The sequence below is a fragment of the Phocoena sinus genome, chromosome X, assembly GCF_008692025.1.
Source record: "Phocoena sinus isolate mPhoSin1 chromosome X, mPhoSin1.pri, whole genome shotgun sequence".
NCBI classification, from domain to species: domain Eukaryota; kingdom Metazoa; phylum Chordata; class Mammalia; order Artiodactyla; family Phocoenidae; genus Phocoena; species Phocoena sinus.
Genome location: NC_045784.1, coordinates 36,361,002 through 36,376,575, shown reverse-complemented (window position 1 = coordinate 36,376,575; position 15,574 = coordinate 36,361,002). Strand labels below are relative to the sequence as shown.

General features: G+C 40.8%; 1 protein-coding gene across 3 annotated transcripts in view; it reads left to right on the top strand.

Moving 5' to 3' along the window:
* Window positions 1–15,574, top strand: part of MED14 (mediator complex subunit 14) — a 76,924-nt gene that overhangs the window by 30,371 nt on the left and 30,979 nt on the right. For all 3 annotated transcript variants that reach the window (XR_004348017.1, XM_032619435.1, XM_032619434.1), the window contains exons 13-16: window positions 4,771–4,930; window positions 8,573–8,767; window positions 9,157–9,291; window positions 11,711–11,787. Coding sequence is in view for 2 of the 3 variants with exons in the window: in XM_032619435.1 (XP_032475326.1) it covers window positions 4,771–4,930; window positions 8,573–8,767; window positions 9,157–9,291; window positions 11,711–11,787 (567 nt within the window). In the remaining variant the exon portion in view is untranslated. The remainder of the gene's footprint in view (window positions 1–4,770; window positions 4,931–8,572; window positions 8,768–9,156; window positions 9,292–11,710; window positions 11,788–15,574) is intronic.

Genomic DNA, 15,574 nt, shown 5'->3' with positions numbered 1-15,574 from the left:
ATTCCCATTTTCTTAACTGCTTTCAGTTCGTTATTGTAGGTCTTTTCCTTCTCTTGTGTTTCTTGCCTAGAGAAGATCGTTTAGCATTTGTTGTAAAGCTGGTTTGGTGGTGCTGAACTCTCTCAGCTTTTGCTTGTCTGTAAAGGTTTTAATTTCTCCATCAAATCTGAATGAGATCCTTGCTGGGTAGAGTAATCTTGCTTGTAGGTTCTTCTCTTTCATCACTTTAAATATGTCCTGCCAGTCCCTTCTGGCTTGCAGAGTTTCTGCTGAAAGATCAGCTGTTAACCTTATGGGGATTCCCTTGTGTGTTATTTGTTGTTTTTCCCTTGCTGCTTTTAATATGTTTTCTTTGTATTTAATTTTTGACAGTTTGATTAATAGGTGTCTTGGCGTATTTCTCCTTGGATTTATCCTGTATGGGACTCTATGTGCTTCCTGAACTTGATTGACTATTTCCTTTCCCATATTAGGGAAGTTTTCAACTATAATCTCTTCAAATATTTTCTCAGTCCCTTTCTTTTTCTCTTCTTCTTCTGGAACCCCTATAATTCAAATGTTGGTGCGTTTAATGTTGTCCCAGAGGTCTCTGAGACTGTCCTCAGTTCTTTTCATTCTTTTTTGTTTATTCTGCTCTGCGGTAGTTATTTCCACTATTTTATCTTCCAGGTCACTTATCCGTTCTTCTGCCTGAGTTATTCTGCTATTGATCCCTTCTAGAGTATTTTTAATTTCATTTGTTGTGTTGTTCATCATTGCTTGTTTCATCTTTAGTTCTTCTCGGTCCTTGTTAAATGTTTCTTGCATTTTGTCTGTTCTATTTCCAATATTTTGGATCATCTTTACTATCATTATTCTGAATTCTTTTTCAGGTAGACTGCCTATTTCCTCTTCATTTGTTAGGTCTGGTGGGGTTTTATCTTGCTCCTTCATCTGGTGTGTGTTTTTCTGTCTTCTCATTTTGCTTATCTTACTGTGTTTGGGGTCTCCTTTGTGCAGGCTGCAGGTTCGTAGTTCCCGTTGTTTTTGGTGTCTGTCCCCAGTGGCTAAAGTTGGTTTAGTGGGTTTTGTAGGCTTCCTGGTGGAGGGGACTAGTACCTGTGTTCTGGTGGAGGAGGTTGGATATTGTCTTTCTGGGGGGCAGGTGCACGTCTGGTGGTGTGTTTTGGGTGTCTGTGGACTTATTATGATTGTAGGCAGCCTCTCTGCTAATGGGTGGGGTTGTGTTCCTGTCTTGCTAGTTGTTTGGCATAGGGTGTCCAGCACTGTAGCTTGCTGGTCGTTGAGTGAAGCTGGGTGCTGGTGTTGGGATGCAGATCTCTGGGAGATTTTCACCGTTTGATATTACGTGGAGCTGGGAGGTCTCTAGTGGACCAGTGTCCTGAAGTTGGCTCTCCCACCTCAGAGGCACAGCACTGACTCCTGGCTGCAGCAGCAAGAGCTTTTCATCCACACAGCTCAGAACACAAGGGAGAAAAAGTAGAAAGAAAGAAAGAAAGAAAGAAAGAAAGAAAGAGGATAAAAGAAAATAAAGTAAAGTAAGATAAAATAAAGTTATTAAAATAAAAATTATTAAGAAAAAAACTTTTTAAAAAGTAAAAAAAAAAAAAAAAAACGGGCGCACTGATCTTTAGGACAAGTGGTGAAAGCAAATCTATACAGACAGGGCTTCCCTGGTGGCGCAGTGGTTGAGAGTCCGCCTGCCGATGTAGGGGACACAGGTTCGTGTCCCAGTCCATGGAGGTCCCGCATGCAGCAGAGCGGCTGGGCCCCTGAGCCATGGCCGCTGAGACTGCGCGTCCGGAGCCTGTGCTCTGCAACGGGAGAGGCCACAACAGAGAGGCCTGCGTACCGCAAAAAAAAAAAAAAAGCTATACAGACAAAATCTCACACAGAAGCATATACATACACACTCACCAAAAGAGGAAAAGGGGAAGAAATAATAAATCTTGCTCTTAAAGTCCACCTCCTCAATTTGGGATGATTCGTTGTCTATTCATGTATTCCACAGATGCAGGGTACATCAAGTTGATTGTGGATATTTAATCCGCTGCTCCTGAGGCTGCTGGGAGAGATTTCCCTTTCTCTTCTTTGTTCACACAGCTCCCGGGGTTCAACTTTGGATTTGGCCCCGCCTGTGCGTGTAGGTCACCTGAGGGCGTCTGTTCTTCGCTCAGACAGGACGGGGTTAAAGGAGCAGCTGATTCGGGGGCTCTGACTCACTCAGGCCGGGGGGAGGGAGGGGTACGGATGCAGGGCGGGCCTGCGGCGGGAGAGGCCAGCGTGTCCAGCCTGAGGGCGCCGTGTGTTTTCCCAGGGAAGTTGTCCTTGGATCACGGGACCCTGGAAGTGGCGGGCTGCAGAAGCTCCCGAGAGGGGAGGTGTGGATAGTGACATTTGCTCGCACGTAGGCTTCTTGGTGGTGGCAGCAGCGGCCTTAGCCTCTCGTGTCCGTCTCTGGGGCCCGTGCTGTTAGCCCCGGCTCGCACCCATCTCTGGAGCTCCTTTAAGCAGCGCTCTTAATCCCCTCTCCTCGCGCACCAGGAAACAAAGAGGGAAGAAAAAGTCTCTTGCCTCTTAGGCAGCTCCAGACTTTTTCCCGGACTCCCTCCCGGCTAGCAGTACTAGCCCCTTTCAGGCTGTGTTCACGCCGCCAGCCCTGTCCTTGCGCTCTGACCGAAGCCCGAGCCTCAGCTCCCAGCCCCGCCCGCCCCGGCGGGTGAGCAGACGAGCCTCTCGGGCTGGTGAGTGCCGGTCGGCACTGATCCTCTGTGCGGGAATCTCCCCGCTTTGCCCTCCGCACCCCTGTGGCTGCACTCTCCTCCGCAGCCCCGAAGCTCCCCCCCACCCGCAGTCTCTGCCCGCGAAGGAGCTTCCTAGTGTGTGGAAACCTTTCCTCCTTCACAGCTCCCTCCCACTGGTGCAGGTCCCGTCCCTATTCTTTTGTCTCTGTTTATTCTTTTTTCTTTTGCCCTACCCAGGTACGTGGGGAGTTTCTTGCCTTTTGGGAGGTCTCAGTTCTTCTGCCAGCATTCAGTAGGTGTTCTCTAGGAGTTGTTACGCGTGTAGATGTATTTCTGATGTATCTGTGGGGAGGAAGGTGATCTCCAAGTCTTACTCTTCCACCATCTTCCACCCGTAACTCAAATTTTTTTTTTTCTGCAAAGTCGTAACAAAAAAGTTGAGTGAGGGCTTCCCTGGTGGCGCAGTGGTTGAGAGTCCACCTGCCGATGCAGGGGACGCAGGTTCATGTCCCGGTCCGGGAAGATCCACATGCCACGGAGCGGCTGGGCCCATGAGCCATGGCCGCTGAGCCTGCGCTTCCGGAACGGGAGAGGCCACAACAGTGAGAGGCCTGCGTACCGCAAAAAAAAAAAAAAAAAAAAAAAGTTTAGTGAAATAGCAATCCCATATATGCTTTGAAAGAATATCTTGTACGTATTATTCACACATTTATAATTTATATATATTACATTTGTAATAGATTTAGATTTTTAATGTGGCAAATGAGCTTGTTTCTGGTTTGTTGTAATTAATCTCGGTTGGATTGATGATGACGCAAATCACAGGAGATAATGTGTATCTTAAGTGTTTCCATGGTTTTTTTAAAAATAACATCTATAGTAGAGATACCAGTCTCACAAAGGTATGTTGATGAGAGTGGAAGTAGAGATCTGAAAGCAGTTTTTGCAAGTTCAGAATATTCGTTTTTAACTGTCATCCAGAATGAGGCAAGTATTGGTGTATTTTAAAAATTTGTTTTCATTGTTTTATTAATAGTTCTAGCAATTGATCCTGTGAAGCTGTAGTTAAATTTGTTTTTCAGGGTAAAAAAGCAGTTTCCAGATTCTATACGTTTTGGGGGGTAATAGTTGACAAAGTGCCGTTAAAATATTATATTATTAAACATGGTTTTACTGCACATGACTAGTAAATATTTTGTGTCACATGCGGCTCACTACAAAAATGCAACAACATCCAAACTGGTCTGTGCCCTGTTATGCAAGGCAAGCCTAGTGATCGTGATCTTGGATGTTGTGGCACTGTTAATGTTGCTATGAAAAGCTTCTATATTTGTATTCTTAGTTTTTGAGTTGTCTCATTGTGGATCAGTGAGAGTTTGTGTACCAATCATTTTATCCCTTTTTCACATATTATATGGTATCCTAGCCTCAAGGATAGACAGTCAGATAAAAGGAATAAGAGGAGTACTGTAGTAGAAGCATCAAAGTGAAATCTGGTGGCTTAACTGAGAGAGCGGGGAAGAAGGTAAGCAACACTTACTGGCACCTGCTAGGCATATCTGTCACTTTATATGTACAGTATAAAAACTGGGACTGAATATCTCCAGTGATACCAGAAAAATGAGATACTTTTATACTTATTGTTTGTTCTATTTTGTTTTATAAACACTTCAGGCATTTTATAAAAGATGTTGAGATTAGTTTGTGCTGTCTTATAAAGCATAGGAAATCTTTCATCTCCTATAATAAACTGATACAGTGTCTCAGCCTTAATACTAGTTAATTCTACCTTATTAATTAAAATCCATTCACACTGCAGTTTAAACTCCTTAAACTAGAACTAGAACTAACAGTCCAGTACAAAACTAGAGGAATGATTCATCATTATGGTCATGTGTCCTTTTACTAGTTCAGTTAAATTTCATATTAATCGGTTTCTTAGTGGTCTTTAATCTATTTATAAATCAGTAGCACACAGTTAATCAGAAAAGTGTATGATTTTGTGATTTGGATTATCTCTTTTAAGGTTTTGGCTTGGACAACAGCGTTGCAAACAGTCTATAAAACACTTGCCTACAATAAGCAGTGAAACATTGCAGCTGTCCAATTATTCAACCCATCCTATTGGAAACCTTTCTAAGAATAAGCTGTTCATTAAGCTTACCCGTCTTCCACAATACTACATTGTAAGTATGCAAAGGGGTGATTTGGGTGATCGAGTTCAGTAATTCTATTAATATCTTGAATAATTTATTGTTTGGTTTAACTTGCAAATGTATTTTATTGGATATTTGAATTTTGTACGGTGATTCTCAACCCAGGAGAGGGGAGAGAGATGGTAAGGATGAGGGAGAGAGGAAAATCATGTCTGTAAGAAATTATATAATGATTAGGCAGGGTTGGTGAATATAAGCTATGCCCCTATCCCTCACCCTAGGATCTCTCCTGTAGTGAGGCCTAGTTTCTGCTTGGAATGAGGCATCTCTGTGTAAGAAAAAATTTGAAAGCAACTACTGTGAAGGTTTGGAGATGTTTTGGTGTCAGATAAACTTGTTTGGCTTTAATCAAATGTTAACGTGTATAACGCTGCCTTTTAAATATGGCTGACTAAAGTAGCTTTATTTTCTCATCCTTAATTGATTGAAGGCATATACATCCATTTTATTGATTGCATGTGCCTTTCAGTACACTGTAAAATCCTCATTCCTTTTACACTCCAGGTGTTTTCTAGTAGTTCCTTTGAGATCATTGAATTGGTTAAAATTTGAAAGAGTTTGAAATATGGACTCATATATTTTATAAATATATGTCCTGCTTGTAGAAATTTTTGTGTATACCAAGTAGATATTTCTAGATAAGATTCTAAGGAGGTTGAAACAACTTAATTCAGGATTGTTCGTTGAAGGTAATGGGACTGAATTTTTTTTAAGGTTTTAAGCTGTACTTTTAAAAGATACTGTCATAAAAAGGTAGCCTGATATATCTTAAGTTAGGGTTACTTATGTCGATGAATAAGTCTGTCATTGATGTGAAGTTCACTTTTTTCTGAATTCTAAAATACCAGCTGTGGAACTAGATCTGGCACGTGACAGAGGATTGTTGTTTCAGTTCTCTGTGAGCTGCCCGGTCTACATATGAAATGATATACATAATAATCAAACCTATGAACACACAAAGATCTTTTGTACCCAGCCACACACAGAATTAAATGGTTATAATTTATTACTTTCTGACCTTATTTAGTATCAACAAAAAGCCAGGCTTTACGCTTCAGTGACTAGCGATTTACTATAAAGCAATAATTGGTTTCTCATGATTTAGACCAAAACTGAATGTATACTACTCTCCATCCTTCATCTTTCTCACTTAAGGATGATACGTTCATAGTAGTGGGAAGAACTACCATGGACATTAAGAACAGAGGAAAGTCTTCCTGCCTTTAAATGTCTTTCTGCTATTTTACTCTTGCCAGCTGTATTGAGATATAATTTACATACAGTAAAAATTCAGATGTTTTAGTGTCTGAAGTTTAAAAAATGCATACAGTTTTGTAACTGCCATCATCCCCCAGAACTCCCGCATGCTCTCCTCTATAATCAGACCCTCCCCCCACTCTCATCTAGTGACCACGGACCTGTTTTCTGTCTCTGTAGATTTGCCTTTCAGTTTCGTTTCTTTCACTCAGCATAATGCCTTTGATTTTCATCCATATCGTTGTATACATGATAGTTCATGCTTCTTATTGCTGAGTAGTGTTCCATGGTATGGCTGTATCACAGTTTGTTTGACCAGCCTCTCATTGAAGGCCATCTGGGTTGTTTCCAGTTTGGGGCAATTGTGAATAAAGCCGCTATACGTCTTTGCGTATAGATTTTTTTGTGAACATAAGTTTTCTTTTGGATAAGCAACTAAAAGTGGGATTGTTGGGTCATACACTAAGTGTATGTTTAGCTTTATAAGAAACTGCCAAACTGTTTTCCAAAGTGGCCAGACCAGGGCTTCCCTGGTGGCGCAGTGGTTGGGCGTCCGCCTGCCGATGCAGGGGACACGGGTTCGTGCCCCGGTCCGGGAAGATCCCACATGCCACGGAGCGGCTGGGCCCGTGAGCCATGGCTGCTGAGCCTGTGCGTCCAGAGCCTGTGCTCCGCAACGGGAGAGGCCACAACAGTGAGAGGCCCGCGTACCGCAAAACAAACAAACAAACAAAAAAAAACAAAGTGGCCAGACCATTTTGCATTCCTGCCAGCAATACATGAGAGTTCTAGTTGCTCTACAATTCTTGCCAGCACTTGGTATTGTGATTTTTTTTTTTAAAGTTAGCTATTCGGGACTTCCCTGGTGGCTCAGTGGTTAAGACGCAGGTTCGAGCCCTGGTCTGGGAGGATCCCACATGCTGCGGAGCAACTAAGCCCGTGAGCCACAATGCTGAGCCTGCGCTCTAGAGCCCGTGAGCCACGGCTACTTAGCCCGCGTGCCATAACTACTGGAGCCCGTGCTCCACAACAAGAGAAGCCACCGCAATGAGAAGCCCGCACACCACAACGAAGAGAAGCCCCCGTTTGCCACAACTAGAGAAAGCCCGCGTGCAGCAACGAAGACCCAACGCAGGCAAAAATAAATAAATAACTTAATAAGTTAAAAAAACCCATAAACCACAACAGTAATTTCTTTAAAAAAAATGTTATCCGTTCTGATAGATGTGTAGTGGTATCTTATTGTAGTCTTAATTTATGCTGCCCTGATGGCTGATGGTGTTGAATATCATTTCGTGTGCTGATTTGCCATCCGTATAGCTTTAGTGAAGTTCCATTTTACTTTTAATCCTTCCATTTCCTCAGGTGCCTCAGCGTTTATGCTTACGTGTTGACCAAACAATTTCCTGAAGAGAGTGTGTGGGGAGGAGGAGGTGGAGAGAAGGGAGGCAGGAACAGAGACATAAAAGTATGTGTTGGTCAAGAGCCTTGTCCCATGGCATTCGTTTCTCTCACTTCTTAAAGTATTTAGGGGACTTTCCTTAAATTTTAGGTAGACCTTGAAAATAGTAAGCTGTTATAGTGAGTAAGAGCAAGGTCTCTGGATCCAGACTTCTAGGATCAAAACGTATCACTTCTCAGCTCTGAGACCTTGGGCAATTAACCTAACTTTTTTGTGCCTCAGTTTCTTTATCAGAAAAATGAAGATAAGAATCCCTACTTCATAGAGTTTTTAGGAGGATTAAATGTGTTAACATCTGTCAAGTACTTAGGACAGTACGTGGCACACAGTAAGCTCTATATCAGTGTTAACTACTGTTGATGTTATTATCCTCCCAGTGACTGTATATATATTTCAGTTGAAAAATCAGAGTTTATTTTTATATGCTTCCAAGTATGAGAGGTAGTTGTCATTTTTCCTCTGCCATAAGAGTGGAATTCTTAGGCTGTTTCATTGGTTAAGAGAGACAGCAGGGCAATTTAAAATAGATGCTATTCTAGAAAATCTAGAAGACCTGCTGGACTTAAGCAGAAAATGTTTTCAATTTATAAGCTAAGGTATGAATTCAAGAACACTTAATGCTGATAGTCTAAATGTTCCATTTGCTCTAGTTTATGGTTGCATTTACTTTTATCATTGTTCTTTAGCCTGATCTATTTTTTTAGAAAACAAATTACATATTTAATTGCAGTGCCTTTTTTTTTTTGAGATCATGACTGATTTGTCCTTGTTTAAAGAAAAAAGGCATCCACATTAGGTATATAATTCTGAGCCCTACTTGATATAAGGAGGAAAATATCCAACACTTATCAGTTACGTCTCTGAGACTCATTTCTGATTTGGGGCCTTTTTAGGTTGTGGAGATGTTGGAAGTTCCCAATAAACCCACACAGCTGTCATACAAGTACTACTTCATGTCTGTGAATGCTGCAGATCGTGAAGACTGCCCTGTCATGGCCCTCCTGCTGCAGCAGTTCAAGGAAAACATCCAGGAATTAGTTTATCGTACAAAAAACGGGAAACAGCCTAGAAGCAGTACCAAGCGCAAGGTACGATCACATACAGAAACGAGCACAGGGTTTGCGTGTATGAACTTTGCTGTGCTCTTTAACCATTTTTAAATGGGAAAGAATTTGGTATGGTTTTTAAGAGACTGAGCAGCAATAAGGTTTAGGTAACAAATGTCTATGTATTCTTGCAAATGTTTCTCTCTTAATTAATAATTATATACCATTTTCCAAAAGACAGCTTGTTAAATACATAATATTTACTACTAAATTTCCAGCGTTTAGGTCAATATTTGCTCAGTAAATATTTGTTGAATGAATTAACATTTGTTTTGGTTAACCTTGACTTTTGTTATAGTAGTACAACTGCCTTAACTAATTGCATCACACGTGCTTTTTTTACCCACTTGTGTTCTTTACTTAAATTCTAGTTGTCTGATGATCTGTGTCCAGTAGAACCCAAGAAAACCAAACGATCAGGAGAAATGTGTGCCTTCAATAAAGTTCTAGCTCACTTTGTTGCTATGTGTGATACAAATATGCCATTTGTAGGACTTCGGTTGGAGGTAATTTGGGGTACTCTAAGTAATTTTAAAATGCCTTGCTAAAGCTACATGAATTCCATTAGAACCGGATGGTTGTGATCACTTGTATATTTTGGGAGGGGTGGGGTTGAAATCACAGCATCTCGTGGTATACATGTAAAACATGAGTTAAATTATTTCATCTCTCTGGTTCCAAATTGTGGGCCTTCTGTTCTTTGTGGAAATGGAAAGTAAATTCTTCTAGTTTAAAAAAAAAAAGACAACTTTTGAGAATTAACATCTTACTTGTATACCTCTTAGGAGCATTATTTACCCTTTTAGAGATGGGTAGTTGATAAAGGGGTGGCTCATTTTTCAGTGGGTGAAGCTGTACATATTGCTTACTAATAAAATTGGGTTCCTTTCTGAGAAGCAGGTCAGAAAGAATATTAAACTAAATTTTTACTCTTTTCCTATGGAAGAAGCAATAGACTTATGCAGAGTTAGTGTCTTTCAAGAGTACACAGTCGTGATATCCAGCATGATCCCCAAACGTGAAAGTAAAGGGAGAAAAAAAAAAAAAAAAGAAAGTAAAGGGAGGTAACAGAACCTGCATTTTTGTATTTCCAAAAAGGGCTTTTGCCAAGGATTGGCAGCCCTTAAAACTAATACATCTAAACCTTAATTATTTCCCTCCAGTTTAAAGTTTTACTTTCTGTAAGACTCCTCCCCTCTGTAAATTATTGGGAATGAAGAAGAGACCTAGAAACATGGAAGTGGATTATTTCAGTTGGGCTGATGATAGTCTTGGGAAGACTTGTTGAAAACATTTTGATTCTTTAGAGCAGGAATCAACAGACTTTTTCTATAAAGGGCCAGATGGTAAATATTTTAAGCCTTTGTGGGTCATGGTCTTTTATTACAGCTTTTCAAATCTGCTGTTGTAGTGTGAGCCAGCCATAGTTGATATTTAAACAAATGAGTGTGGCTGTGTTCCAGCAAAACTTTATTTACCAAAACAGGCAGTGGCTGGCTTTGGCCCATGAGCTGTTGTATGCCAACCGCTGCTTTATAGGGTTTTGGGAACTGAAGGCCGAGAATAAGGTGTGAAATTGTGAGGAGCAGCAGTAGCCCAGAAAATCCAAGCCCAGAAATAGGCTAAAGTAGATACTTATGTCCACAGCGTCCCCGCTCCTAGAACTGTAAGCTTGACGGATGTCCTCTTGTCTGGGAACTGGCCAGAGCTCCAAAACTGTGCGGTGTCCGTGCTTGTATCTACTTAACTGTGTCGTTGGGCTTTTTCATCGTGCCATGTGGATTGGTTACATGAATGTCATTCAGTTACTCCCTTGCAGTGGGAAGGGAGGCTACATGATGCCCAGAGGCAGTGTAATGCCTCATTCATTGTCTGCTGTCTTCCCCATTACCCACAGGCTAGAAGTTGCAAAAGCTTGTGTCTTCGTAGTGTCCCTATAGACACCTGTAGGCATATGGCCTCTGTCCCCCTTCCCTGTGCTCCTATACCTGTTGCACACATAGGCCATGTAACATTCTGTAGTAGTCTACTGAACTCAGTCAAGCTCTTAAAAACTTAACTTTTTCTTCTCTCAATGAAAAAGATCAATGAAAAAGATATGTTAAAGGTAAAAGCAAGCACATTTTCTGCTTAAAGTAATTTATATTAAGATGTGAATAACTAAATCTAGTCTTACCAGGAATGTTTATATTTCTGATCCATAGAAGAGAAGCCCTCCCACACTTTGCTTCCTTTTGAATCTGGACCCCTCCTGCCTATTTGGTCAGCAGCTATTTTCCTAAACCTCTGCTCTTCCCAGGCCCAAAGAGCAGGGCTCAGTGAAATGCTTAGGGCTGCTTTAAATCCTTTCTGGAACAAGGTGGGTATAAATAAGTAAATACTCTGTCAGAGAAGGCCTGGGAATATGTACTGAAGGCAAGCATTTCTTTGCTAGATCAGATGACTTCCTGGCATACCCAAATAACCTGTAGTTCCACTGATAAGGTCTCAGGCACTATCCCTGCATTTATCTTTTTAACTCATTTACTGAATCCTCCAATTGGGAGTGATACCTCACTGGGTAAATGCATAAAGTGAAAGTCTTTTCTTCTTGGGTTTCACGGAGGAAATAGTTGTTAAAAATAAAAATGTATTCCAGAAAAGTTATAAACGGAAAAATATTGTTTGTGATTAAATATGAGATGTGGCTATGACTCGAACTTTGTTTTCAAACAAACATAATTGAATCACACAAGAAAACCAGTCTTATTTGGTTTCCCAGGAAATCGGATGATGGGGGCACAATGCTCATGCCTAATACGTTGTCACTTTGGGACAGAGTGACCCTAGTACAGATGCCATGAGAATAGAGACAGTAGTACTTAGAAAAGGTAGTTTCCTTTGTAAAATTGGTGGTCTGACATAACTGTGCTTTTCTGTTTTCAGCTGTCCAATCTGGAGATTCCACATCAAGGAGTGCAAATGGAAGGTGATGGCTTCAGTCATGCGATTCGCTTATTGAAGTAAGTCCCCGTCACGTGTCTTTAGGGGATGAAATCTTAAGGGGTTGGTGATTAGATTGATGTCGAAGGTGAGAAAGAGGAGAAGGTGGCAAAGATAACTCTTAGTTTTATCTTGGGCAAATGATGGATGACAGTGATGTTTTCCAAGACAGGACCGAAGATGTGAGTTTGAAGGGGCTTTGCTAAGTTTGAGGTGCCTAGACATCCCTTTGGGCAGGCAGGGTTGTGTCTCAAGCCCAGGTGACTGGTCTGGGCAGGAGAAGTAAATGAGTCGGTACCAAGGTGAAAGTAATTGAGCTGGGATAGTAACTTAGATCACCGGGAAAGAGCACGCAGAGGGAGATGGGCAGAGGGCTTGGTTCTAAACGGGTAGAAGACAAGGGGGCCAAAGGATGCTTAGAGGGAAAACTAAGGCAGCGTGTGTGATTTATAAGGTGACCAGGATGGACTTGCAAAGCTAGAATGCCATTTAAGAGATCACCCTTTTTGGTGCACAAAGCAGTTTTCTTTTTTGGACATTTGTATTGTTTATTAGACGTTGCTTAATAATATAAATCATAGAAGCAATTTTTATTTATTGAATTCCTGTCTGCCAAGACATGGCGGCTCTGCAATTTGAGCCAGCGGGGCTTTAATTTTTGTTACTTGGGAATCAATTTGCCCTGTGGAAGGTGGGAAGGACTCACAGATAGCGTGCACTCCACCCATGTGTCATGGTGCTCACGTTAGATAAAGAGTTGAAGAACTAGAATAGCTGCCCTGCCTGGTTACCTTAATGCCATCTCCATCTCCACAAATAGCTTTCTGGGGAGAGAGCTGGTCTTAGAATAGACATCAAAAGGAAAATGTAAAACTTTTAATTAATTTACCTTTGGTTTTATATTACTTCTGCCTAAAGTATAGGGTTTTTTTCTTTTTACTCTTTTTGACAACTGTAGATTAATAGATGATAACATTTGTGTTCTATTCTCTTAGTTATATTTTTCATGTTTTGCAAGAATCTTAAAATATCTTGCTCTCGGCATTTTTACAAAAGAAATTTCAGTCCCCTTTATTCTTGAACTCAAGAGAATTCATTATAGTCCTTACGTGGAGAGGAAGCACTTCATATTTTTTAATCTTCATTTTACAATAATTTTTGAGAAAGTCTTTACTATATCCTGGCTATTGTTTTCTTTATTTAAAACTTAAAAGGAAAATACATAGAAATGGACAAAGAGATCTGTTTGGTACAAGCTGTCCGTTATCGAGGGAAGGAAAAAATAATAAATGTCTATATCTGGGATAGATCTAATTATAATTAGTAAGTAATTGCTCTAATTCATTTAATCTTCAGAAACTCTTCTTTTAAGCATTTAGTCCTAGGTATATTCATATTAAATGGGAGTATGACTTCAAAGCTTTAAAATTGAGCATAGATTTCTCCTCTTTGCTAAAAAATATGTTCTGTTCTTGTTCAGCTTATCTCCTTGAAAATCTGTTGAGCAGGCCTCCTTGCTGTATCTCTGAAAATATGGAAAACACCTTAGACTGCTCTGGTTCATGGGCCTGTTGCCTTGTGCAAACTCAAGAGCCTTGATCCCACTGCTCACATGACACAGTCTCGAGAGCAGCATGCTCGCAGTGCCTTGTTTTGAGCTCTTAAGCAAACTTCCCACCCTCTCCTGAACTAACATTACAGTAATGGGCAGTGGTGCTGGTCCTCCAGCCACGCCCACAAGGTTTTTTCATCTCGTGATTCGTTTGCCCCTGGTAGCTTATGCAAGTAATGCACAGGCGCAGCTCTTTTTTGCAAGTTGTGTGACTCGGCTTGTCAGTTATGCGACTGAGTCCTTCTGCATATGCACGTGCAATCTATATAAAATCCACCCCACTTTCCTTGTAGGTGCAGTTGTGCCGCTTTTACTAGCACTTTCAGTGATCTTCCTCCCCACTTTTGCACTGTGGGGACATAACGTGGTTACTGATGTTTGTAAAATCCCTCAGAACGAAACTGACACGCAGCACGTGATGGCGGAGAAGGAGCAGTGCTGATACACATCTGCCCTAGAAGACCAGAGCTTACTTTCTAAATTTGTTCAGTATTCAGAATTACAGGAGAAAAATCAGTCAGAAGTAGCTGTTTAGATCAAAACACTTTTTTGAAATGATAGAAATGTTCAGATATGTTATAAATCCATTGTCCGGGGAACATCTTCCTCAGTTCTTAATTTTTGGCAAATGTATTGAATAATAGTATTTTGTGCTTGTAATGATTTTGTCAGGTTTCCTTTTGGGGGAACCTGTTTTTTTTGTTTTTTTCTTTCCACCTCACATGATCATGCAGGTAGGATTAAAGTTATTGTTATTTCTCTCTGTTACATGTATAACCTTAAAAGCAAGTAGATATTTTGCAGGTTCCTTGAAATAAAGCCAATTATATCGGTATCACAGATTAAGAAAGTGACATAGAATGCATTTTCAGGGTCGTGTTGTCCCTGAGAACATAAATTGGAAGGAGTCTTACTTAATTCTTACTTCAAAACATGCTGACTTCTATGTGTTCATTTTCTAACCAGATGGATTTCATGAAATACCTATTTTATGTGAAAGAAGGATAATGTACTGCATTTATATTTTCAAACTCAGGATTTAAAAAATCTATCTGAATTGGCTGCTTTATAACTACTGTGGATTAGAGGTACATTTTGAGGGGTAAGGGCAGGCAAAAGTCCTCAGTATACCCGAAGTTCGAAGCATATGTGCAGTGTATGCGATTTCTATAATAACTACCCCAAATAATGTTGGACAGAATCTTCTTGGTAGTGAGTGATAACAAGTATGTAGTATGAAATATTAACTTTTGAAAAAACTTTAAAACCTGTACTTTTTTTTTTTTTTTTTTTTTTTTTTTTGTGGTACGCAGGCCTCTCACTGTTGTGGCCTCTCCCGTTGCGGAGCACAGGCTCCAGACGCACAGGCTCAGCGGCCATGGCTCACGGGCCCAGCCGCTCCGCGGCATGTGGGATCTTCCCGGACCGGGGCACGAACCCGTGTCCCCTGCATCGGCAGGCGGACTCTCAACCACTGCGCCACCAGGGAAGCCCAAACGTGTACATTTAAAACAGGCTGTGGTGGAATTTTTAATTTACTGAGAAAATTTCAGTACATTAATTCTATTTTTATGCAACCTGGATAGCTTTCTTTCCCCCTACAGGTTTTATTTTTTACCATATACAATCTCTGTCTCTTTTTTCTCTCTTAAATTGTTTATTCTAGGTCAGTGGTTCTCAACCTCAGGGCAGTGTTCCCTGCCAGGGAACATTGAGCAATGTTTGGAGATATTTTTGGTTCTCATTAACTGAGAAGAAGGGGTGGGAGGTGCTACTGGCAGCTGGTAGGTAGAGGCCAGGGTAGGATAACCTGCACAGGATAGCCCTCCACAGCAAAGAATTCTGCAGCCCAGGATGTCACTATTGCCGACCCTGAGAAAGCCTGGTCTAGGTGTTATATCTGAATGAGAGGCCTGAACCAAAATTCCATATTTCTAGTTATATTGTTTTTTGCTTAGATTTTGATAATTATTATACCAAGTCTGATAATTAACTCACCTTCCCTGTGAGTTAAAGGATAATGTGTAATTAAATATTATCTCATTATTTCATCCATTACTGAAAAAACAGCCAAAATATATTGCCTCATCATGTTTTATGACAAATAAGGTAGTTCATAAAGTTGCAAGAGATGGGTATTTTAAGACACCGAAGCTAATATATTCCTCTTGTATATGTGGTATATGTAAGTGACA